The sequence below is a fragment of the Bufo gargarizans genome, chromosome 3 (genome assembly GCF_014858855.1).
Source record: "Bufo gargarizans isolate SCDJY-AF-19 chromosome 3, ASM1485885v1, whole genome shotgun sequence".
Classification (NCBI taxonomy): domain Eukaryota; kingdom Metazoa; phylum Chordata; class Amphibia; order Anura; family Bufonidae; genus Bufo; species Bufo gargarizans.
The window spans coordinates 481542886-481568315 of NC_058082.1; the positions used below are offsets into that span (position 1 = coordinate 481542886).

The following is a 25430-nucleotide window of genomic DNA, read 5'->3' on the forward strand; positions in this document are numbered from 1 at the left end:
ACTCATTTATATTCCTCCTCATTTGGGGCTTTGGATTCAAGGAGGTGGTCCCATCCGCGATTGACAGCTCTCTGTATACACAGCCATAGAGGAAAGGCTGTCGATCACCGATGGGACCGCCTCCTGGACTTCATAGCCCAGAATGAACAGAAACTTAAACAATTAAAATGACTTTCACTGTATTATATATCTGCTCAGCTCATCTTGCTCTATCCCATGCTGCATTCGGCCGAGACATCATGTTTAATGTAACAGCTTCCCTTTAAATGGATTCTGTCAGCAGTTGTCGCTCTGCAAAACTGCTGACAGCACTAAGTAGGCGCCAGACAGCAAGACAAACATACCTTTTCTGGAGCACTTCTCATCAGGAGCAGTGCGAATATGACCTTTTTCCTTCCAAATTTTGCTGTACTAAAGGCTGAGCTTCACTGTGCTGTAATTAGCGGCTATGCTCCGACAACTGTAGTATCCAAGCAGGAGGATCAGGTGCCTCAGAGTAGAGGAAAGGAGCTGTGACGCAGCTCACTGCAGGCAGCACTTCACTGTGAAAACCTGCCTTTACTCCACTTAAGTAAAATTTGCTAGAATAAAAATTCATATTCATACTGCTCCTGAAGAGAAAAGCTCCACAAAAGTTACGTCTGCCTATCTTGCTCTCCCCAACCACTGAAAAAACACCAAGAATAGCGACACCACACAATATATTCAAATGATCAAAAAACGAATCTTTATCGTAGCAAATACAGTTTAAAAATATTCCATGATTAAAACAGAAGTTACCTCCATACCCACACAGGACCAGGAGCTACAATGTGGCACACAATTGATCAGGACATAGAACCAGCATAAGAACCAGTAAACATAACCCAAAAAGGGGGAATATGAGTCAAAGTGCAAAAAAATTACAATGATACAGACCATTGCAGCACCTGAGACCTCAACGCAGTCGCTTCCTCCAGGGGTCCTGGTTCTGTGTGGCGTATGAAGGCAACTTCTGTTTTATGATTGGAATATTTTTTTATCTGGATTTGTTACAATAGATTAAGACTAAAATACCTTTTTTTGGCCCCATTGTCAAAATGCCTATTCTTGCCTGCAAAACGCACCATAATAGGACATGTCCTATAATTTGTGGCACGGCGGCATGGATGAGATCTGTGTGCTGTCTGAATATTTTGTGGCCCCGTAGAAAAGAACTGGGTAATGTGTAATCAGCAAAAGATGCAGATTGGGCATCAGAGCATTTCCTTGCTCCGATGCTCCCCCTTGTGCATCATGCAGGGCAAGGTCTGTTTATTTACTGCCGATGATGTACCAGGCTTCACATCACTGTTAGGTGGAAATCTCTGCCTAGCAGCGAGCCTGGTGACGTCACCGAAACAGATAGGTGGTCTGTAGCGCTGGCCTAGGCTGTTTTAGAGGCTCCGCCTAGCATAGTGATGTGAAGCCCGGTATGTCACTGGCAGTAAACAGACCTGTGCGATGCAGCGCGAGGCAAGGGGAAATGCTCTGATGCTTCACTCTGAGACTGCTGGAAACAGCCAGTATTTTCAGAACGCCCATAGCAGGGACAGGAGGGTGGCTGCACATACACAGCTGCTCTGCTAGCGGTAAGAGATCTGGCAGGCTGTTCCGATAGCGAACAACCTGCTGGAGCTCTCTGGATCCGGCACTGCCAGACGGTATCTGAATGCCCATTATAGTTAATGGGGCCGGCGGGCAATGCCAGATCCAGAGAGCTCCAGCAGGCTCTTCCCTGCCTGAATCTCTTACTGCCAAGTGTGAAACTACCCTTAACTTTGGAGGGTCTCATTCTGGAAACCAGAGCTGGTCCCAGATGTGGGACCTGAACCTGTCTGCACTGATGACATAGTCCCCCTTTTAAGTTTCCAGGGACTATAAGAATTTGCTATACCCAAGTCCAGCCCGACATGTCTACAATTGTAGCAGCAGTAGTAGTAGTGGATCATAATTTTACATATGCATATACATCATCCAGTCTATAGTCGTACACCATTTCTCATTTTCTTTTCACTTTGTACATGCTTATGAATTTTTTTCCGAGTGTCTGTACTTGCAGACCCGATGTGCCAACTTGTCATGGCATCAGACTGTATCCATTCCTGGAGACATGCATTCCCAAAATGAGGTGCAGAGAGTTACAGTACCTGGGCCACGCCAGTGACAGTTAACGCTACACCCTCGGCCGTCTCTACGTCCTCACACCTGGGCTGTAACGTCATTATCTCTAGGGAAATCCTGCCAAAAAAGGTAAGACATTTGCACAGTTTCAAACATCAACTTTACACTTCCCGTAGATCTCTTCCCCCCTTCTAGTCCATAGTCACAATGTCCGCAATGCTCAGCTCAGACGGTAACACAAATAATCCTTCTGTAAAATTAAATACACCAGCACCAAAAGGTAAGTAACTGGACAGGGGAGTGGATTACACCAGGAGAAGCTACGTATTTTTATTGCATTTAAGCATTTAGACACCTCAGGTGAGGTAGGTGAAAGAGACGGTGTAATAAGGTTACTATAGTCTACACTTACACCAAAGAGAAGAGCCTCTGGGAGTATGTGCCCATCAGCGCTCGAAAAGAACAATATCAGAACCAGACACCTTCCTGGTCAGAAAATGAAAAGCACGAGTCAACAGATCATATGTCTGAGATCCTGGGGGCCTACACCTCACTATAAGGCCGAATGCACACGGCCGTGAGCGGTCCGTGGAACCACGGGCTGGATTCCTGCTGAGAGCAGGAGCGCACGGCGTCATTGGTTGCTATGACGCCGTGCGCTCCCTGCTGCCGCCGCAATACAGTAATACACTGGTATAGATCTATACCAGTGTATTACTGTATTGCGGCGACAGCAGGGAGCGCACGGCGTCATAGCAACCAATGACGCCGTGCGTTCCACGGACCGCTCACGGCCGTGTGCATTCGGCCTAACTGTAAATATCCAGAAAATAGAAGCAGTTAATGACGTGATCTGTTGTGATCAATGGAAAGCAGTCGGGTCACGGGTGTATGTTCAATGTAATTAGTATAAGGCTGTGTTCACACTTGCGTCAGAGCCTCCGTCAGAAACCTATATTGCACATTCCATCATATTTGACGGGAAGAACAGTCTAGTCAATAGGTTCTGCTGTGTGATGGAAACCACAGTGTTGTGTCGGAGCCATTTATGCCAGAAACATGAACAGAGCCTAAGGCCTCATGCACACAGCCGTTCCATGCATTGGGGACCGCATATTGCAGTCCCCAATGCACGGGCAACATCCATGCAGCGCCCGGGACAGATCAAGACCCATTCAACTTGAATGGGTCCGTGATCCGTCCGCACCGCGGTGTGGAGGCACGGACAAACACCACGGAAGCACTCCGTAGTGCTTCTGTGGGATTCCGTGCCTCCGTTCCGCACCTCAGCTCCGGATTGCGGACACATTCAAGTGAATGGGTCTGCATCAGTGATGCGGGGAGCATGCGGCCGGTGCCCGAATATTGCGAACCTGCTGTTTGTGGGCCACAATACAGCCACGGCCGTGTGCATGAGGCCTTAGAGAGGGGTGAGAGAGGTCCTCTGTTCAGTGTCTGCCCTGGAAGAGTGCAGAGCTAAAGAACACCACAGTAAGTAATAGGCTACTAACTAAACTCGTTTGGTCCATGGTGATTCTCTCGACTCTCGCATAGACATTACCCAGCTTGGCTAAGCATGAATGTCTGTTTCATAAGGGGGGAGGAAAGCATCAAGAAAGGATTGAGCATTTTGAAATCTCAGACTGACAGCTCTGTATACACACTTAGGGCTCATGCACACGAACGTATTTTCTTTTAGTGTCCGTTCCATTATTATTTTTTTTGCAGACTGTATGCGGAACCATTCATATTGTCCGCAACAAGCAACAAAAAAAAAACGTAAGTTACTCTGTGTGCATTCCGTTTCCATATGTCCATATTTCCGTTCCGCAAAAAATAAAAATAAATAAATTATAGAACATGTCCTATTATTGTTTGCATTACAGACAAAGATAGTACTGTTCTATTAGGGGCCAGCTGTTCTGTAAAATACGGAATGCACATGGACGTCATCCGTATTTTTTGCGGATCGCAAAATACGGTCGCGTGCATGAGCCCTTACACAAAGAATGCTATCAATCACTGATTACACCTCAACTGAGCTGTCAGTGACTGACCACTATCTCTGTATACACACTTACACAGAGAATGCCATCAATCATTGATAACACCTCCTCATGTACAACTATCAGTGACTGACCACTATCTCTGTATACACACTTATACAGAGAATGCTATAAATTAGGGGTGGGCGATATGGCCTAAAATCTATATTGCGATTTTTTTTTTACTTTTTATTTAATAACTATTAGCCTCCTTAGGGGCTAGAGCCCTTGTCCTATTCACCCTAATAGAGCTCTATCAGGGTGAATAGGACTTGACACTCTCCCTGTTGCCCTGTGCACAGTGCACACCGCAGCAGGGAGCCGACTATGGCAGCCAGGTATTCAGTAGCGTCCTGGCTGCCATGGTTACCAATCCGAGCCCCGTGATTACACTGCTGGGGCTCCGATCAGAAGCTGCCACCCTGGGGCCACTGCCACTAATGATTTAATCGTGTGGAGGGGGCATAATTAATAGAATACTTAGAAGAGGGGGAGTAGAAGGGAGGGGCTGTGGCCACCGCACCAAAAAATATAGTTAATATGCCTGAATACAAACGTAGCCTGCATGTGCCGGCCATATCCCATACCTGGCCTCTATTACTGCACGCCATGATCCGCTGCAATTAACCACTTAGGACCTGATGGGTTAATTGCGGCGGATCACTGCGCACAGTAGTAGAGGCCAGGTATGGGATATGGCCGGCACATGCAGGCTACGTTTGTATTCAGGCTTAGTAACTATATTCATTGGTGGCGCAGTGGCCACAGCCCCTCCCCTCCTCTGCTCTCATTGGTGGTGGAGTGGCCACAGTCCCTCCCCCTCCTCCTCATTGGTGGTCAGTGGCAGCCGCACACAGTGGGGAGGGAGGGACTGTGCCGGCTCAGAGAACATGGTGCGTGCCAGGAGCGGTGCATGCCATGTTCTACCGTGATATAAACGAAATCTCTATCGTTGACTAAATTTATATAGTTTATATCACATATGGTCTGTATCGCCCACCCCTACTATCAATCACTGATAACACCTTGTGTACAGCCATCAGTGACTGACAGCTATGTCCGTATACACACTTATACAGAGAATGCTATCAATCACTGATAACACCTCCTGGTGTACAACCATCAGTGACTGACAGTAATGAAAGGTGAAGTGAGTTTCAGATGCTACATTCAAAGTCGCTTCATTCAAAACTTTGGATTAATACTGTTTGGAGATTTATGTATGGGCTCCGGTGAGCCAAAGTAAGTTATTCGCAAAGTCTCGTACGACTTCGTTGAATAACTTCGGTAGTTGGAAAACCACTTTAAAACTTGGAAACTAAACTCTGCTTCGGTTCTGACTGGTTACACAGTGCAATGATCAGGAACAGACCGTTTAGGTGCATTTACACGCAGCAATCATCCTTCCGTATGTGGACCCCACTGCGGTCGCTCGTGCCCATGCAGTTTCACTGTATGTCAGCAGCACATTTTTTCGGCGGCAGAACTGATCAAATTTGTGGCACATTTAGGCTACTTTCACACTGGCCTTTTGGATTTCAGTTTGCGAGATCAGTTTCAGGGCTCTCACAAGCGGTCCAAAACTGATCAGTTTTGCCCTTAATGCATTCTGAATGGATAATGATCCGCTCAGAATGCATCAGTTTGCCTCTGTTTCGCCTCCATTTTACTTTGGAGGCGGACACCAAAACGATGCTGTGCAGTGTTTTGGTGTCCGTCTGACGAAACTGAGCCAAACAGATCCGTCCTGACACACAATGTAAGTCAATGGGGACGGATCCGTTTTCACTGACACAATATGGCACAACAGAAAACGGATCCGTCCCCCATTGACTTTCAATAGTGTTAAAGTTTGTATTATCTTTAACATAGCCAAAATGGATCAAACGGATCAGTTTCTGCAGATCCATAACGGATCCGCACCAAATGTGAGTGTGTGAAAGTAGCCCAACATGGGCAATTATTGGGAAGAAGCCGTCCCTGGTGATAATGGCTGGAGGTTATAGACGCAGACTTCAGGTTATCAGATCCCCAGACTGGCTTCTATTTCTAATTAGTCTTTATATCTTTTATTCTGCGATATCCCAATGGAGCCGGATTCATATCCTCCTGCGCATGGACCTGGCATGTAACAGAAGACGTGGACTCCTGTTTTAGGAGGCTGTGGTGGAAAGCGGCGATTAGTCAGAGCCTTTCTGCGACTCGGTAAAGTTGTTGGCATCTTTATGAGAATGTCTGGTAAACTTAAGTTTTTGTATTCACTAGAGCTTCACATTACGTCCAAAGGTGACTGCTGACTGGACATGAGAGAGGAAGAGAACATGGGAAGGAAAGTTGAAAGCTTACACCTGGGAGGAAGAGGATGGTATTAGGGGTTAGTGCAGAGTCCTCTGGTCGTCGTTTCTGCTTATAATAAAAGAGATCAAGAAACTGAGGAGCAGAATTAGGAAGCTGGAAGTGTATTACCTGTGCAACCCCTGTTACGTACAGAGGGACCCCCTCCGATGTCTCAATATTCTCGCAGCGACATAGGATGGTCATAACCTCCAATGACAGTCTGAGCAGCGTTAAATGAGGGCAGGAGGACAGCAAATACACAGAGCAGTTACCAGAAAGGAACACACAAACCAGTTACACCAAAAGGAAAAATAAAACGCAGAACTGAAGTGTGGTTAGTGTTAGTCTGCTGCCGCACGAGCAGGCCATGCAAGGTGTCTGACAGGGAGCGGGAACGTGTGTTATCACAGGCACTATTCACTACTCCCACAACTTGCTAGTGGTGTCACAAATGGCAGAAATTAAATGTACAGATTTAGGGTCCATTCACACATCCGTGTGTGTTTTGCGGATCCGCAAAACACGGACAGTGGCAATGTGCATTCTGCATTTTGCAGACCGCACATTGCCGGCACTAAGAGAATATGCCTATTCTTGTCCGCTATTGCGGACAAGAATAGGACATGTTCTATTTTTGTCAGGATCGGAAGTGCAGGTCCGCAATTCCGTTCCGCAAAATGCGGAATAGACCCTTAACAAGAGTTGAATTTGCCAGATTTTGGGGCTGCATACTTTTAGCTTAATATGTTTTTTTCCTGCTGTTAATGCAATAAGTTTAGTTGCAGTCCTGTGTAAAACTACAGATCACAATGCTATATAAAGATGAGGTGTGCAAAATGACCCGCTCATCATTGACTACACTTACAAAAACAACAAACCTGTTGTAAACGAGCGTCTATATAGGACATGCATGGAACGGGCCTGGCAATAAAGGTTCTCTAAAAGCAGAACACACAACACAAATATCCCAATGGCAAAGAAGGTCATTCATTTTTTTTTTAGGCAAGGTCTCGTTTCTCAGCTAGCACTCTGTTAGCGCCAAGTCCAGTTATATACGATAGATATGCAAGTACACTCATTGACAAAAATAAAATAAAAATAAAAACATAATGCATCCAGATAGAAAACTTAGTAGTTATGTCTCAGGCAGATATATCAAGACACTGGGTCTTGCAAAAAAAAAGGGCATAAAATGGCTTCCCCCGCTTCCGTATAACAAGGCTCTCAGAGGCTACTTTTGGGTAGCATACTTCTTGGTAAGAGATTGAGTGCCGGACTTGCCTCTACAACGCACTTGAAGACTGTTTGCCCAGTTGACAGACTATGAAAGGGGGCCCATTACTGGACTGAGAGAAGCAGGATAGTTGTTAGGATAAATTTGCCACCATCTAGGCCAGTCACGCTCAACCTGCGGCCCTCCAGCTGTTGCAAAACTACAACACCCAGCATGCCGGAACAGCCTAATCAGCCTACAGCAGGGCATTGTGGGAGTTGTAGTTCTACAACAGCTGGAGGGCCGCAGGTTTAGCATGCCTGATCTAGGCCATTTTGACCCAGCTGTTAGAAAGGGTTAGACGCAGTCGTTATGCGACAACATGCACACATGGCGAACCAGCTCCGGACAGACCACCAGTACAGTGGATCGTTTGATCTGTTGACAAGCACCAGCAGCTTCCACAGGTTGTCCACCATCTAGACGCAGGTGGTACCTTAATTACATACCAGTCTCTGCCCGGACCATTTCCAAATGCTTAGCAGAAGGAGATTTGGTGTCATGGTGCCCATTATGTGTCCTGCCATCGCTTTTATCTGCAGTGGTGTCGTGAAAGAGAAACCTGGACTGCTACAGACTAGAAAAATATTGTCTTTGGAAACTAATCCAGTTTCTGTTTGGGATCACACCACAGTTGGGTTAGAGAATGGAGGGCTTGAGGTGAGCGCTTCAGTCCTGCCTTTTGCTGTGAAGCAACGCACTGCCCCAACTGCTGGTGTGGTGACCTGGGAGCCATCACCTCCAGTAGTGATACAAGGGACACTAACAGCTCCGTGATATTTATAGGACATCCTGCCGCCACATGTATTGCCTCTCATGGCATATTCAGCAGGATAATACTCACCCACAAGGGTTTCCCCCAGACTAACACTTCCTTGTCTTGCCGGTTGGCAGATTTATCGCCATGTATCAAGCATGTATGAGACACCAGCTCCCAGCAACCTACGAGTGTGCAGGATCCTCACTCTGTGGGAAAATGTGCTGCAGGAGACCATACCGAACCTGTATGTCTCCATGCCCAACCGAATCTCATCTTGTATCTGGGCTAGAGGCGGCACAACAGGTACTAGAACCCCAATAAACTTCTCCTTTTGCTCTAATATAATCACTTACACATATCATCATTACATTCACACATAAGGCTAGGGCTACACGACGACATTTTGTCATGATGTTCTACAGCAGGGATCAGCAACCTTTAGCACTCCCGCTGTTGCAAAACTACAATTCCCAGCATGCTCCATTCATTTCAAGGCGAGTTCTTAGAATATAACAAAATAATAGCAAAGACAGGTGCACTCTGCGGTCTTACTAAACCGTCAAACTGATTTTAAAATTGAGAGATTAGTCAATATGTCCTACGGTGTAGGACATGTCTAAGCCCGGGCACCACGCCAAGGTTTCTCAAGTAGCCCGGGGCCTAACACTCTCCTACCTGAGCCGTATGGGGCAATACCAGGAGCCAGTGGGCAAATTACAGGAGCATGAGGCCGACTCACAAAACAGCTCACCAGTTACCTCCAGCATGTAACCATGCTTGCAATGGGAGGAGGGAGGAGTCTGCGAGTCCCACTCAAGACAGGCTGATATGGCCCAGGCCTCACAGGTGCACCTAAATGTGGCCTGTAGATGGAAAACAGGCACATTTAAATTGGAGTTTATACACCTCCAAGAATCTCTATATATACAAACTGAAAAGAATGGCGTGGTATTAGCAGGAGGTGCTCAAACCCACATGCAGTCGTGCATGCATATATAGGGGAGCAAATCCTGCACTTGTGGCCCGTTGCTAATGGCGATCCCCAGCAAAAATGGCTACTGAGAAACCTTGACGTGGTGCCCGGGCTTAGACATGTTTTACACCGTAGGACATGTTGACTAATCTCTCAATTTTAAAATCAGTTTGAGGGTTTAGCAAGACCGCAGAGTGCACCTGTCTTTGCTATTATTTTGTTATATTATTTATCACATCCACATCATTGCTACCTTGTGTAGTATGTCTATTGTGGTACTTGTGGTTCGCTGCGGGCATCCTCCACCGTATGCATTTTTGTTGGGGATCGCTATTAGCAACGGGCCACAAGTGCAGGATTTGCTCCCCTATATATACACATGCACGACTGCATGTGGGTTTGAGCACCTCCTGCTAATAACGCGCCATTCTTTTCAGTTTGTATATATAGAGTTCTTAGAAGAGCAGAGCAAGTATGCATGCTGGGAGTTGTAGTTTCATAACAGCTAGAGTGCCGGAGGTTGCCTAACCCAGGTCTATGGTGTCGCACTCCAACATACGACATGCTGCGACTGACACGGCAGTAGCAAAAAATCCAAGATGGATTTTTCTGCGACTGTTGAGTCTCAGTGGCAGCGCGACACCATAGACTATCATTATAAAAGTGTCACACAATAAAATGTTGCGCGACACATGTGGCAGTTTAGCTGTGCCCTGTGTCGTGCGACTTATTGTCGCGCGATACATGTTGTCGTGTAGCCTTAGCCTAAAAAGTCTCATTTGATTCCAACAACTTCTTTGTGTTTTATTTTTTTTGGCAAGGAGTGTGCATATATACCTGTATACAGCAGAGGAGTGCAGTAAAGGAAGAGTATCCGTTTGTAATGTGTGGGGAAACCACAGAATCTCACTTCCTTCTATCATCTGTTTACCTATTTTAGTGCATGCCAAATGACACCTGTTGTGTAAGCTGCAGGAAAGCGGCTCCTACATGTATGCTGAAGGATTCAAGCTAATCCACTTCTGAGAAGATCTTTAACAGGTCTGGTCATCCTTAAGATCCCAGGAGAAAAGACGGACATACTGTCTATTACGTGATCCTCGTATTGCTGCTCTCACCTGTACTGATGGCTCTGGCCGTATATCCTCCCCAATCAACTATACAACTGGAAAATTAGGATATTGTTATACGAATGTTGTTCCAAGAACGGGGTGTAAACCAACTTCTATCCTACAGATACGCTACAATCATAGCAGTAAATCAGGTAACTTTGCACAAAGCTCAGGGCAGCGGCCCAGTATCCACAAATATCCTATAGGGTCCTTTCCATACTATGGGGCAGATTTACTAATCCTGTAGGTGGCAAACTATGCACTACATTTGTCTCAGTGGCATATGCTGGATGATCGATTTGGTGCAGGACTAAACACTTATTTAAAGGAGCTAACTGTGAAATGATGACCTATCTAACTAGGTCATGTTCCCGATGTACGGTGACACCACATGGCCTAGGAAGAGGCCGCAGCGTTCAATGAGCGTCCGGCCTTTTCTAACAGTTGACTGTCGAGAGATCCCGTGTGACAGATCCCTGCAGATCTGATACAGATTACCTATTCTGGGGATAGGTCATCGAGATATATTACCGAATAACCCCTTTAGGGTACATGCACACGTTCAGGATTCATGTGCGGAGAATCCGCACTGAAATCCGCAGGTGTTCGCAGGCAAATCTGTGCGGTCAATCCGCATTAATTGGTGCAGATTTGCATGCGGATTTGGTGCGGATTTTCTGCATGCGGATTTCACTAAGTGAATGAAGAAAATCCGGTCAGGAAAAAAAAAAAAAAATTCATTGACATGTCGCGGATTTTAAAATCCGCACCGCAGGTCAAAATCCGCGCGGAAAAAATCTGCATCGTGTGCATTGAGAATTTCAAATTCTCATAGAATACAATGTACATGACCTACGGTGCGGATTTTCCGCACGCAATCCTGATAGTGTGCAGGGGGCCTTAGCTTTACACCAGACACATCTTAGGCCCTGACCCCTTTCCAGCCGTCTTACATCCCTGGTGAGCTTGATGCGACAAATTGCTCCAATAAGTACCAAATTCTGGTGCAATTTTCAACAATGTCTAGGTGCTGCCACATCAGGTAATGTGACTTGAGAACAATGACCAAAGTCTGGTTGGTTTGAAGAGATCTGGTGGACCCCTACAGATGTGGAGTATTGTTACCTAGTGAATAATGCTGCCGATATTGCGCCATGATTGACCCTAGACGCCTACAGTGGAAACTGGTTAAACTGCAATCTGATATCGGTCATTCTTGTTCCGAGTTTCTCTGAACAGAAGTGACTGTAAACGACATGCAAATCAAGACAGGTTAAAAACAGTTTTTTCACACGATCAGGATATTGATGGCCTTCCTTCAGGTTAGGGGCTGACTCTTAGCAGCTATGCCGATCAGCTGTTTGAAGGGCTGCGGCACTCACATGAGAACTAGACTTCACATTGGGCAGTGGTGTGTGATCTCTATATCTATCAAACAAAAAAATATAAAGTAGCAGCACACCACTAAATGCATTAAGACTGAGTAAATAAGTAAATGTGTGAACAGGGTCAAATACATGACGCCAATAGTTACTGCAAAGCAGTGAAGAAGCTCTTAGCGCATATTTTGATCAATAATATGTCGGGGCCACCTACCAGACTAACACGGAGTAGGTCCCACCTGATAAGAAGCTACCTTGTCGTCTGGTAGGTGGGCCCGACATATTATTGATCAAAATATGCGCTAAGAGCTTCTTCACTGCTTTGCAGTAACTATTGGCGTCATGTATTTGACCCTGTTCACACATTTACTTATTTACTCAGTCTTAATGCATTTAGTGGTGTACTGCTACTTTATATTTTTTGCTGTATTATTGCCAGGTAGCTTGCACCTGCGATTTGTCTCAGGAGGTGCTGTTCCGTTTTTTGCTTATATATATATATTCAGTTTTTTTGTAATATGTGTGTGTGTGTGTGTGTGTGTGTGTGTGTGTGTGTGTGTGTGTGTGTGTGTGTGTGTGTGTATATGTATGTATGCTCCACAATCACTCAAAAACGCAACCATCGATTTCAACGAAACTTGGTATACACACCCCCTTGCTATATGAAATAAATCTTGTGGGGGTCTCAGCTCTCTAGGACATACTGTTCCTGAGATATACCCAAAAAATTTACTTGCATTAGCCAATGGAAGCCTGCAGGTTTTTCTCTTCATATCCCCACTGCCATACACACGGTCACATGTCCCTAATCAGCCATAGAAGCTCTCAGGTCCTTAGTCTCCACATACACACAGTTTTACTCCAGGATTCCATAACAACCCAGCCATTTTTCTTCACTGCTGTAGGTCAGCTTTAGGCTAGGGCCGTACAAACCAGCTACACTGCTACATATGTTGCGCAACAATTTTTATGATAGTCTATGGTGTTGCACTGCAACTGTGACGAGACACCCATCTTGGAGGCGTTCACTGTGGAGGTCATTGTTAAGGGGGCAGGGGCAACTGCTGTGGAGGTCACAGTTAAGGCAGCGGGCCCCTGAGGGTCAAAGTTAAGGGGATGGGCTACTGTGGAGGTCCCATTTTAAAGTGGCGGAGCACTGTGGGGGGGGGGGGCGTCAGTGTTAAGGGGCGGGGTGCTGTAGAGGTCACTGTTATGGGGGATAGTGTCGATATCTTAACGACACACACACAAACATTTAATGAAATAGATTAAATATACCTGTGCGAAACTGGGTCATTCTGCTAGTCCGTAAGAGTATGTATGTATGTATGTATGTATGTATGTATGTATGTATGTATACACACACACACCCCAATTAAACAGCACTCTGCAAACCAAAGTACAATAATGCCATAGTTGTAGAAAACATTCTGGTGCTAATGCTAGGCTTCTTTTGTAAATTTGAGATTCTTGGCAAATACATTTTGTACAAAATTATTTGGGCCCGTCTGCCAAATGTCAAAGCGATGTCTGTAAGATGGGAACCTAACACTAAATACTACCCGTTATGTGGCATAATGGCCACCATAAAATTCAGGGAGTGCAGGTTCCATGTGCACTTAAAGGGAACCTGTCACTGGGATTTTGTGTATAGAGCTGAGGACCTGGGTTGCTAGATGGTCGCTAGCACATCCGTAATACCCAGTCCCCATAGCTCTGTGTGCTTTTATTGTGTTAAAAATACGATTTGCTACATATGCAAATTAACCTGAGATGAGTCCTGTATGTGAGATGAGTCAGGGACAGGACTCATCTCAGGCTAATTTGCATATGGATCAAATCGTTTTTTTAACACAATAAAAGCACACAGAGCTATGGGGACTGGGTATTGCGGATGTGCTAGCGGCCATCTAGCAACCCATGACCTCAGCTCTATACCCAAAATCCCAGTGACAGGTTTCCTTTAATGGAGGCCATTATGCCACCAAAAATGGTAGATGGACTCAGCATGTGTGGAACTTGCACTCTCTGAATTTTATGGCAAGCCAAAGTCGCAAAAGCCCTATTTTTTCTTAAGAATTCTTAGCTGCAGGGCGTGATAAGTTCACCCCTTTTATGTACCGTTTTTTGACGTGTCTTTTTTAAATACATTTTTTGAGCTTTTTTTTCCTGCTAGAAAACTCAAACCATAGATGTTAGGTGAAAGTCTATAGGATTTAAGAAATGTTTGTGGTCGATTGCTGGACATGTGTACACGGGGCAATCATTGGAAATTAAGTATCTTTGCCCCTTCTGAAGGGCCCATTATATGTGGTTTATAATGGAAAATTACTTTACACTAGCCTTTAAATCATAATTTTATAGTCACAATGGAGGAAAAGGCAATAACTGCCTGACTGTAAAGGACCTTTTACATAGGCAGAAGATGGAGTCATATCAGGAACTAACGTTCCTATGAACACTTATTTCACTTGGCCGTGCTTGGTCTAGGAAACCAAGCCCGATCTCCCAGACCAGGGATGGGCAAACTGCGGCTCTCCAGCTACAAATCCCATCATGTCCTGCTGTAGGCTGATAGCTGTAGGCAGACTGGGCATACTGGGATTTGGAGAGCCGAGACATGCCCATCCCTGTACCAGACCAAACTGACCATCATAGTAACTCACATGATGTGAGCACAGTACAATGGACTGGCGATCAGATGGGAAGTATAATTCACTACAATACAATCAGTTTGGGTCAGAAGAGCAGCGGTTGGCGTGGGAGATATGGCCAACACATGGACAGTGTTTCCCAGACCGAACGCGATTATGTGAATTAGGACTTATATGCCCAAGCAAAATGCTTGATTGTTGGGTGACCCGATTGTTTACTAAGCACATAAAATCATAATTTTTGGGTAAAACATTGCCCTGTGTGCTGCCAACAAACAAATCTGTATGGGGATGAATGATCGCCAACAGGAGGGGATGACAGCGGCATGTAAATAAGATTACATGAGCGAGCAATGATCAAAAAAACGAATGCTTTGTGTCCGATCACTGGCCTTTATTTTTTTTAATCTACCTATGTAAAAGGTCCCTAATGGTCCTTTTACAGCGCCTGATGCACGCCATAAGGAGAACCGATCCACGATGAAACAAATCGACTGCTCATTTAAACAGCCTTTACACTGGCCGATCAAATCTGAATGAGTGACAAACAATAGTTACTACATAGACCCTTTGACGTGGTCTGAGGTTTGAACCAACTATTCCGAACAAATCTTCCAGGGAACGCTTGATATAAATGTGCCACTGATGATCCGATAATGATGTACTACGGGCCAGAGAGCGTTTCTCTGCTTACATAAGAGGTCTGCCGACAAACAGTGGGGTGGTCAAACGGGGTAAAGGGCAGGTTCTATGTGTTACGACCAATAAACCAAGAAAAAGCATAAAGTCGGGTTCATGTTTAAGGAACATGGTAAAGATAAGAAATAATAGTAGTCACGGCTTGTACATACACAGGTTGTTGCTGGTGAATTTAATATTAACAATGAGCCTTAGCAGACAGAATATCAGACAGTCAATATATATAACAACTATTCAGCCCTGCCATTCTGCTATCAATAGGAATGGGTTAGTTAAAGGCACCACCACCCATTAAAGGGGTTCTCTCACTTCAGCAAGTGGCATTTATCTTGGAGAGAAAGTTAATACAAGGCACTTACTAATGTATTATGATTGTCCATACTGCCTCCTTTGCTGGCTGGATTCATTTTTTCATCACATTATACACTGCTAATATCCATGGTTACAACCACCCTGCAATCCAGCAGCAGTGGTAGTGCTTGCGCACTATAGGAAAAAGCGATGGCCTATGCACACTCCCACGGTCCCGGCCACCAGAGGCCTGCACTTTCTCCTATTGTGTGCAAGCACGACCACTGCTGCTGGACTGTAGGGTTGTCATAACCCCTAGAAACAAACAGTGTATAATGTAATGGAAAAATGAATCTAGCCAGCAGAGTCGGCAATATAGACAATCACAATACATTAGTAAGAGCCTTGTATTCGCTTTCTCTACATGATAAATGCCATTTGCTGCAGTGGGACAATCCCTTTAACTGTGCTGGTGTCTACTCAAAGATACCATTCCAGTCTTTCCTATGGAGCAGGCAAGCACAGGCTGGTAACATTACTCACCAGTGTCTGCCCACCCAATCCTGAAAGAAGAGAGCCGGGACATGAAGACTAGGAGTTTTCTATTACATGGTACTGTAGGCCCAGAATGACTGAATAGTCTCTTTGACAACCTACTGTCCATCTGACTTAGTAATACAAGGAATTTCAACAACAGATAATTACTGCTGGCAATCAGAACAACCAAGCAAGCAAGCTAGGAGCATGCTGGGGTTCGTGACAGATGTATGGATTCATTTGATGGGTGACTATTAGTGATATCTGATGGGTGTCGTGCTTCCTCTACACTGTGATCATGCCTTACTTGAAAAAAATAAAATAAAATATTAGTGACACATGGGGCAGCCATGCTGTTAGCATTGGTCGCGCCCCAGCCAGGCTCTAAGTAAGGGCTCACACACATGAACGTATTTTCCTTCTGTGTCCATTCCTTTTTTTGTGGACCGTATGCGGAACCATTCATTTCAACGGGTCCAAAAAAAAAGCAGAAGTTACTCTGTGTGCATTACATTCTGTAGGTCCGTATTTCCATTCTGCAAAAAAATACGTCCTATTATTGTCCGCATCACAGACAAGGATAGTACTGTTCTATTAGGGGCCAGCTCCGCAAAATACAGAATGCACACGGGTGTCATCCGTATTATTTGCAGATCCATTCTCAAAATACATACGGTCCTATGCACGAGCCCTAATGGTGATCCCAACACTGCTGGATTTCTTGCGACAAATTCATACATTGCTATGGGATCACCGCTACTCAGCAATCCTGGCTGCAACAGCTGGGGCACGACCAATGTCACAGTGTAGCCCTAGACTTATGCTACATGCACACAGCCGTTCTGCCATTTCCGAACCGCAATTCACAGATCCACAAAACACGGTTGGCGCCCGTATGCATTCCGCAATTTGCGGAATGGCACGGAAAGCCTTTAATTTAACTGCCTATTCTTGTCCGCAAAACAGACAAGAATAGGGCAGGTTATATTTTTTTTGCAGACCACGGAATGGATCAATGGATGAGGACAACACATGGAGTGCTGTCCGCATCTTTTGCGGCCCCGTTGAAGTGAATGGGTCCGCATCCGAGCCGCAAAAACTGCGGCTCGGATGCAGACCGAAACAATGGCCGTGTGCATGAGGCCTAAGGCTGGGTTCACACCTGAGCGTTTTACAGCGCGTTCCTACGCGCTGTAAAACGCTCAACAAGGAGAAACCAATGATTCCCTATGGGAATGGTTCACACTTGGGCGTTTTACAGCGCGTACGATCGCGCTGTAAAACGCCCGACGCTCCAAAAAGTACATGAGCGACTTTTGGGGCGTTTGTGGCCATAGGACACTGTAGTGAATCACACAAACGCGCGTCAAACGCGCGTTTACTATTACAAAAACGCGCATAAAAATGCGCGTCAAAAACGCGCGTAAAACGCGCGTTTGCGCAACGCTCAAGTGTGAACCCAGCCTTAGAGATATGCTTTTCAGCAGGCACATGGACCACTGCAACCTGTAGACTAGAGATAACTCATTGGGAGAGTGTTGTGGGCATGCTCTGTGACCTGTACAGAGGTCATTGTGCAGATATGGGGAGGAGGTGGGCTGTGGCCATCATATGTGAATGATGTATTACTCTATTCTCTAGACAGAGATGTTACTGGTTACTCTGTCTGTGATGATGAGATGACTGCTGAAAAGTGATCTCTGCACAACCCAAAAGGTCAAGCTTATTTTTAGGCTTAAAGGGGTTCTCTGGTACTGAGGTACTGGTTACCTATCCATGGGAAAGATCATTTATGTCAGACCAGCGGGGGTGCAGGTAGTCGGGGCAGTTTCGCAGTAGATCCGGCACAGGAATAGACACCGGCAACACGCAGCTCAGCCCTGCTTCCATTCAAGTGAACGAGAGGGGAAACCAGCTCTGGCCACTACACAATGTTCCTGCAGCTGGAGCTACTGAAAAACAGCCGATCAGCGGGATTCAAAAGAGTCAAATCCTACTGATCTGATCGTCATAACCTAAAAATAGGTCATCAATACTTTGGCCCGAGAGAACCCCTTTAAGCTGGCCATACACATTAGATGAATGTTAGCCTAACCTGTCTATAGTGGTGTCTTTATTCCCTCCACCCCCGAGGGTAGATGTCAGGGTAGAGGAGGGTCAGAAATTTGGGATTTCAACATGCCATTTTGGATTTGAGGAGACAAGCCACCAGCAGAGGGCTTTGGCAGAGGCTTACGTCCCTCTCCCCACTGAGGACACATCCACACTCTGCCAAGCTTGGAATTGCTGTTGGGTGAACTAGTGTTTGGCTTACAGCCATCTAAAGTGTAGGCTAGCTTTAGTGCTCAGGTGTAAACTACAATATTTCAGGATTTTTTTTGTAGCTTAAAAACTGGATTTACACAATAGGTCAATTTCCTAAGGACAGATCCCCTGACACTGGGCAGTCTAAAGTAGTCCCGAAAGATTGCTATTGATTTCTAGCATATGTACACTGAGAAAATGGATGATCTCGGCACTGGTGAAGAGGAGTGGAGGCTCTCTTGTATGTTCACATAACCCGAGTCGAAAAAATAAGCAGCAAAGCCTCGGATTTCCAGTTGTAAATGCCACGGATCCACATGTGGATTTAGCCCCATTCAAGGGAAACTGCGGCCAGAAGTGATTTGCATAAAAATGCTATACTTCTATATTGATGAACTACCCCCCCACTAAACTCTACCTCCCTGATATCAGAGGCTTTACTAAAAGGACTGACGGAGCTCTCATAGATCGGTCAGTCTAGAACATGTCCGTGTCCATTGTGTGTAGGGGATGGTGAGTGGAGGGTTGTGACACAACTGAGCAGAGTAAAAAGTACACACATTATAACCAAGGACTAGACTACCAGGCATCAGAGTGAAGCGAAACATGCAGGAGGTAAAACACACGGGGATATGCCAGAAATCCGTAAAGGGAACCTGTCGGCAGATCCATGCTGTCCCCTATTGCAAAGAATGAGGTTTTACTGTAAAATTCAAGCAGGGAGAGGCCTGTTAGTGAAGCAAAGCTGGGTTCTGGAAAGCCTGAGGGAGCCGCGGACACTTCTTCCCGTTTCAGCATAAAGCCTCATTCACATGTCAGTGTTTGGTCAGTGAATGAGGCATAAAACCTAATTCTTTGTTATGATGAAGCCTGTCGGTATTTCATTCTGCTGGTGGTAAGGGAAGCATGAATCTGCCATAGATGGGAATACCCCAGGTTTATTACAATGAAAGGAATTTTCTGAGACTACAATATCTATGATCTATCCTCAGGATAAGTCATCATTATCTGATATGTGGAGGGTCCGACTCCCAGTGCCCCCGCCGATCAGCTTTTTCAGAAGGCCATGGCACCCCTGTAAGCGCTGCGGCCTCCTCTTAGGCCAGTGATGTCACATTTATTGGTCACATGGCAGCTCAGTCCACAGTCTTATCAAACAGCTGATCCATGGGTGTGCCGGGTGCTGGACCCCCACTGGTCAGATATTAATGACCTATCATGAGGATAGGCCATCAATATTAAACTCTGTACGAGTATACTATTATTTAAAACGCACACACTAAGGGCGGATACCAGCAGTGTGTATGACAACAGCAAGTCATAGTCACACAAAATTTGGCATGGCAATGCAGGTGGCTAAAAATGTTAAGGCATGATGGCCAGCGATGTTCTTAAAGGGGAAATCTTGTCAAAATGATCTCCTGATAGATAGGTCATAGATATACATCAGAAGATAACAGTCAAATATTTAAGGCAAAAATACCATTCACTGGATTGGTCAATATTTTGTCAAAACAGTAAAATAAATAAATTGAGCATTGTCCAAGACTGCAGCCCTCACCAATGTGATCTCCTGCCGCATATCTATAACCCAGAGGACTGGATCTCCTCTTTAACAAGACGACTTTGTTCATGAACTGAGGAAATATCTAATAAAGTAAAAGTGATATTGGGATTCAATGTGAGTAGAAGACAGCATGCAGTGCCTTCAAGGGGAATAACCTATAAAGGTGTAATATTTCTTTGTAGTATACAGCACACCTATGTCAATCACAATGCCAGAGTCTATTGAGGGCACTTGTAGGATACTCAATGAGGCTGAACTTAAGGTCTACATTCCACCAAACCACCTAAGGCTACTTTTACATCAGCGTTGCGCTGTCCGATTTTGAGATCTGGCACGGGGTCTCAAAACCGCAGCAAAACATGTATTTTGGCACACAAGTGTGGAACTCATCTCATCAGTGCCCAAATTTAAAGAGGTCTGGTTCTAGTGAAAGAAGGTCATTTTTTTATATGTGCTTCCTTGATATTAAGAGACGTGTATGAAATCTTACACCTTTACAAACTTGTAGAAAAACCACCGTACAAATCTGGGACGGCATGCAAAAAAACGACACTTCTACGTGGAGACATTTAAAATTAGGTCACTCACCTTTTGGTGTCAGAGACACACCACCACGCCCAGGCCCATCCTCCATACACATACTGCTTAAAATCTGAGCCACAGCAGCCACCTACAGAAAGTACATCAGAAAAAAAAAAAACATCAGACAAAAAGTTTTAAATGATGATATGTAAAATGTGTACAATAATAATACTGCGTCTTTCAGAACATTCGGAATGTTCCACCATATCGTACGGCAGGCTATAGTCTTATCATGGAAAGAATTATGTTTTTTCTATACTTAGAAATCTAATACATAGTAATGGTGTCTTTCTAATCACATATTGTGCCCATGAATAAAACAGTAATATGGATATTAGCTTTATGAGCATATAAATCCACTCTTCTCATTATGGTAAGGCTATAGTAAGAAGTGTATATGATCTGTAAATGCTGGGACACAGCTCTGCCCTCAGCATGCCTTGTCAATTAAGGGGAGTGCGCAGAGCACGGGGCTGTTACAAAACCAGTGCTCCAAGGATACAGTCCTGCCCCATGGTGCTCGAAGTGCTCATTTTTATATGGGGAAAAACAAACAAATGCTGATATCTCTGCAGCTGTTTAACATACAGCCAAAAGAAAAGGCATAGTTTTAATCAGCCTGCTGAGTCCCATCAGGTTTCATAGGGTTGATCATGCTGACAGAGGGTTCCTTAACCTCGCAGAACACATGAGTGCTCAAATGTTAGTAACAGCAATGTATCATCCCCTCCCTCCTTGTAGTAAAAACTGTGTCGGACTCGGAAGTGTGTCAGAACAGGCCCCGATTTTCCAGGAGGCACAGCAGTCCCACCCATAGCACAACCAGCGCTACACGGGAGCACCTGGCCACTAAAAGCCTGTAGGGGCAACAGTAATATATGTGTAAGGCTCCATTCACACGTCCGCAAATTGTGCGGAACGGGTGCGGACCCATTCATTCTCTATGGGGACGGAATGCATGTGGACAGCACACAGTGTGCTGTCCGCATCTGCATTTCCGGAGTGTGCCCCCGATCTTCCGATCCGCGGCTCCGGAAAAAAAAAAATAGAACATGTCCTATTTTTGTCCGATATTGTGGACAAGAATAGGCATTTCTATGGGGGTGCCAGCTGGATGTATTGCGGATCCGCAATGCACTACGGACATGTGAATGGACCCTTAGAGATGAGCAAATTTTATATTTTGAAATTCGTTCACACTTCACATTTGGTGGTAAAAGGTGAATTGCGTTATGGATTCCGTTACCACGGACCAGAATAAATAACGGAATGCCTCTAAAGGCATTCCGTCAACGAATTGCGTTATGGTCCGCGGTAACGGAATACATAACGCAATTCACCTTTTACCACCAAACAGTGTGAACAAATTTCATAAGCGGAAATTCACTCATCTATAACATAAATTTAAAACCGATTCCTAGAGTGGTCTGACTGGTTTCTAACAATGTACATTTTGCCGCCTCTGTACTAGACAAGACATGACGACAAGGAATTTCAGCTGTCCTCATGATCAGTCTAACGCATGACAATAACAGTGAGGGTTTCAGATGCTCAGACAAAGAACACGTATGAACTGTGTGCCTGCTGAAAGGCTGAGTTACCCTCAATGTATTAAAGAAATCTTCTCTTAAATAAATGAAACTGACAAATCACAAGAGGTTTTCCTGCTCTACGGAAATGTTTAGCTGAATCGTAAGGGACGTCACGTAATAATCCACCAGCACTTTGTACGGTAGAGATAATGGAGTCCTCCCTACAAAATGGCAAATGAGATTTATACAGCAAGAGTAAGATGGATGAGGAGCAGAAATGGCAGCAGAAGGGTAATCACCTCCATCAACCAAGATCACTCGGAAAAACGGTCAACCTTATGTAAAGAATAGGTAAAGCGGACGTGTCAGGCCGTATCTGAGGGCAGTCTGCAAAAGACTAAGCTGTGTAAGCTGTTAACCCCTGTCCAGCCATGAAAAATAAAAAAGGGGCATAATGGCTTAAAGGCTATGGACATCTTTGGGACAATTTTATTTTTATATTGCACTGATTTTAGGATAAAAATATTTTTTTCAATTAGTCTTTCCAGCAGCTCTTGTACTACAGAGGTTAACACATGAGCTGTCAGGTGACAGGATTCAGTGTAAACAAAGAACCCTGATGCTCTGCAAATACACAGATTACACCATTATACTGGAAAAATGGTTGAAGATTTTTACGAAAAGATCAACTGAAAAAAATATATTTTTTGCCCAAAATACCGTAAGTAGAATGCAATAATAATTAAAATTGCCTTTAGCCTATAAAAAGTAACACCTTACTGATCCACCAACACGCCCCAGGTCCCCCACTGGTTTCTACTACCTGGTCCCTCTTGACATGAGAAATGTGAGACAGTGGACCTGTCACTACTATAGCCAGCGACTGCCTCCTGCAGTCACCTGCTGCCGGCGGGTAGCTGCCTATAGAACGCTGCATGGCCATTTCTATACAGAAGAAGCACCACACCAACATCTCTGCTGCTTCACTAATCCTGTCTTGAGAGAGTTGAGTTTTTGGAAAGGTCAATCTCATGATACCAGAGCTGTGGCAACTGGGCCGCCCTTCAATGGGGTTGTAAGAAAGAAATAAAAAAGTCAGCTTTTTTTTTACCTGGAAACAATCTCTCACGTCAACAAGTAAACAGTAGGTGCATCTCAATTTAAAGGGGCTGTAATACTAGACCCCAAGCAGTCCTCTTCCTGTAGTCCCATACAACCCTTCAGTGATAGATGTTCTGATAAAGGTGGCCGCACAGTTTGTTTTTTGTTTAATCACTGCTTTTGTCATTTTTTTTCTTTAAGCAAAAAAAAATGCAGCGTCCAGAAGCTACATGCTGGCCAATAGGAAAATACGGGAATAAAAATAAAGTAAAATGTGATAAACAACTGCAACACCGAAAAAAAGAGAGAGTTATAAAGAAACAGATGAATTTCATGGTGTTTCTTACAAGCCACAAACACCCCCCATCCAAAAAAATAAAATAAACTGTGGAAGCACCCTAATGAAAGCATTCTCAAAGGGGCGAGACACCTTTTGTGAAGGGTTTTGGAAAACTGCCCCTCGGAAAGCATACTTACCTGCCCCCCACTGCTTGGTCCGGCTCCTTCGCTCCCTGTTCTTGGCTGCCTCGCTCGGGTCCCCCATTGTCAACACCTGCTTCAGCAACCTGCTCCCCTAGCATCAGGTGAACTGGTCACGTGATGCAAGAGGAGCGGGTCACTGCTGGGGCCAGTTACTGGCTGCACCCATTGTCAAAGCAGATGACAGCGGGCGACGCGAGTGAGGCAGCTGAGGGCAGGGAGTGAAGGAGATGGGGCCTAGCGACGGCAAGCAGCAAAGCTAGTTGCACGCTAGCGTCAGATGCGCACTGCGGCATTGCTGGAGGTTTGTAAGTCACCATTTACTATAATTTTGGCAAATATGCCAAGAACGGCTGGAAGAAAACTGATGCGTGCAACTTGCCTAAGTATGCCTACCTTTTAGGGGTCTGGCTAGTAGGGCAGTTTGTCAACCCTCCCCCCCAAAAGGTGGACAACCCCTTTAAACTGTGGATTGTGTAGGAGTATTTCAGCTTTACTAGATGCATGCTATGTTGTAATATACCATACACCCATGGTTCTCGGCCTGTGGTTGGAGCACCCCAGGAGTTGCTTTATGCCAATCTTAATAGGTGCAGCACCCAGCATGGTCAGATCTTTGGGTGCTCTTTGATTTAATTAGGGGGTACTCCGCTTAAGAACGTGGAGCAGTACGGCTATACACGAAGCCTGTATTGCATCTGCTTGACAGCCATTAGAGCATTCAGTTGGTATTTCACATATGACAACATATCCAGGAAGGAAAAGAACAAGTCCTAAGGCTTTCATAAAGTCACGTTGACTACTCCTCCACAAATAGCGGCCCGCCATGAGGAATACGCTAGTGCGGTCACCAGTTCATTTTCAGGAAGTGCAACAGAGGTTAACACTTTCACAATCGTACAACAATCACATGTCCAAGAAGCAAACGGCTTACCGCCAGGAGAATGAAAAGAGGAACCTGGATTTGTGTACAGAGTGTAAGCAGCGGTTTCCAGTGTGGGAATCAGAAGGCCCGGTGGGTGCACAGTACAGACCGGTGGGCACCCTGAAGCACTATATAGAAGCAGGGTCCTGGTGGAGAAGTCCTCCATAATGCAGCATGCACTGGAGCTTGCTGTAATTTCTGTCTCAGCTACAAGGGCACACAGCGCCAGTGCGTCCTCCGTGCTCTCCACATTGTAGTGGTGGTGCAGGACAATAAATACTTTTTGTCGAATTCACTTGAATGAGAGATGAAGTAATTCCTCTGACCGTCATCATTGGAGGCAGCGCTGTAGTCACAAGTTCCCTCCACTACAAGTTTGACAGTTCTGTGTATTTCCAGTGCAGACCTCCAAAGATGAAGCTACACCCTAGCAGCTGATCGGCAGGGGGGCATGGTCTCAGACCCCCGCCAATCAACTAGCGATGGACTATTTTGAGGACAGACCGTCACTTAGTAAAAGCTGGTCAACCCCTTCAAGTCCCTGCTTTGTAATAGTCTGTCACTGCATGTAAGTAGCTAGGCCTCTGCGTGTACTATTACAGCACTGTGACAGCGCAGGCGCATGAGCTGTACCCGCGCCATCACTTGCAGGTGCCAGTTATAGTATACTCTGATCCTGGTAGCTTAACCCTTTAGATACAACTGCCTACGCTAACCATAGCATGTAAATGGTT

At 45.2% G+C, this 25430-nt stretch overlaps 1 protein-coding gene across 2 annotated transcripts in view; it reads right to left on the reverse strand.

Annotated features, from left to right (window-relative positions):
- FLOT2 (flotillin 2) overlaps positions 1 to 25430 on the reverse strand; it is a 52676-nt gene that overhangs the window by 20371 nt on the left and 6875 nt on the right. Inside the window, exons 2-3 of one of the 2 annotated variants that reach the window (XM_044283805.1) lie at positions 20665 to 20746; positions 6654 to 6744 (exon numbers count right to left, since the gene is read on the reverse strand). In XM_044283805.1, coding sequence (XP_044139740.1) covers positions 6654 to 6744; positions 20665 to 20746 — 173 coding nt within the window. Of the gene's footprint in view, positions 1 to 2168; positions 2260 to 6653; positions 6745 to 20664; positions 20747 to 25430 lie in introns of both variants that reach the window. The other variant, XM_044283804.1, reaches the window with a different exon arrangement.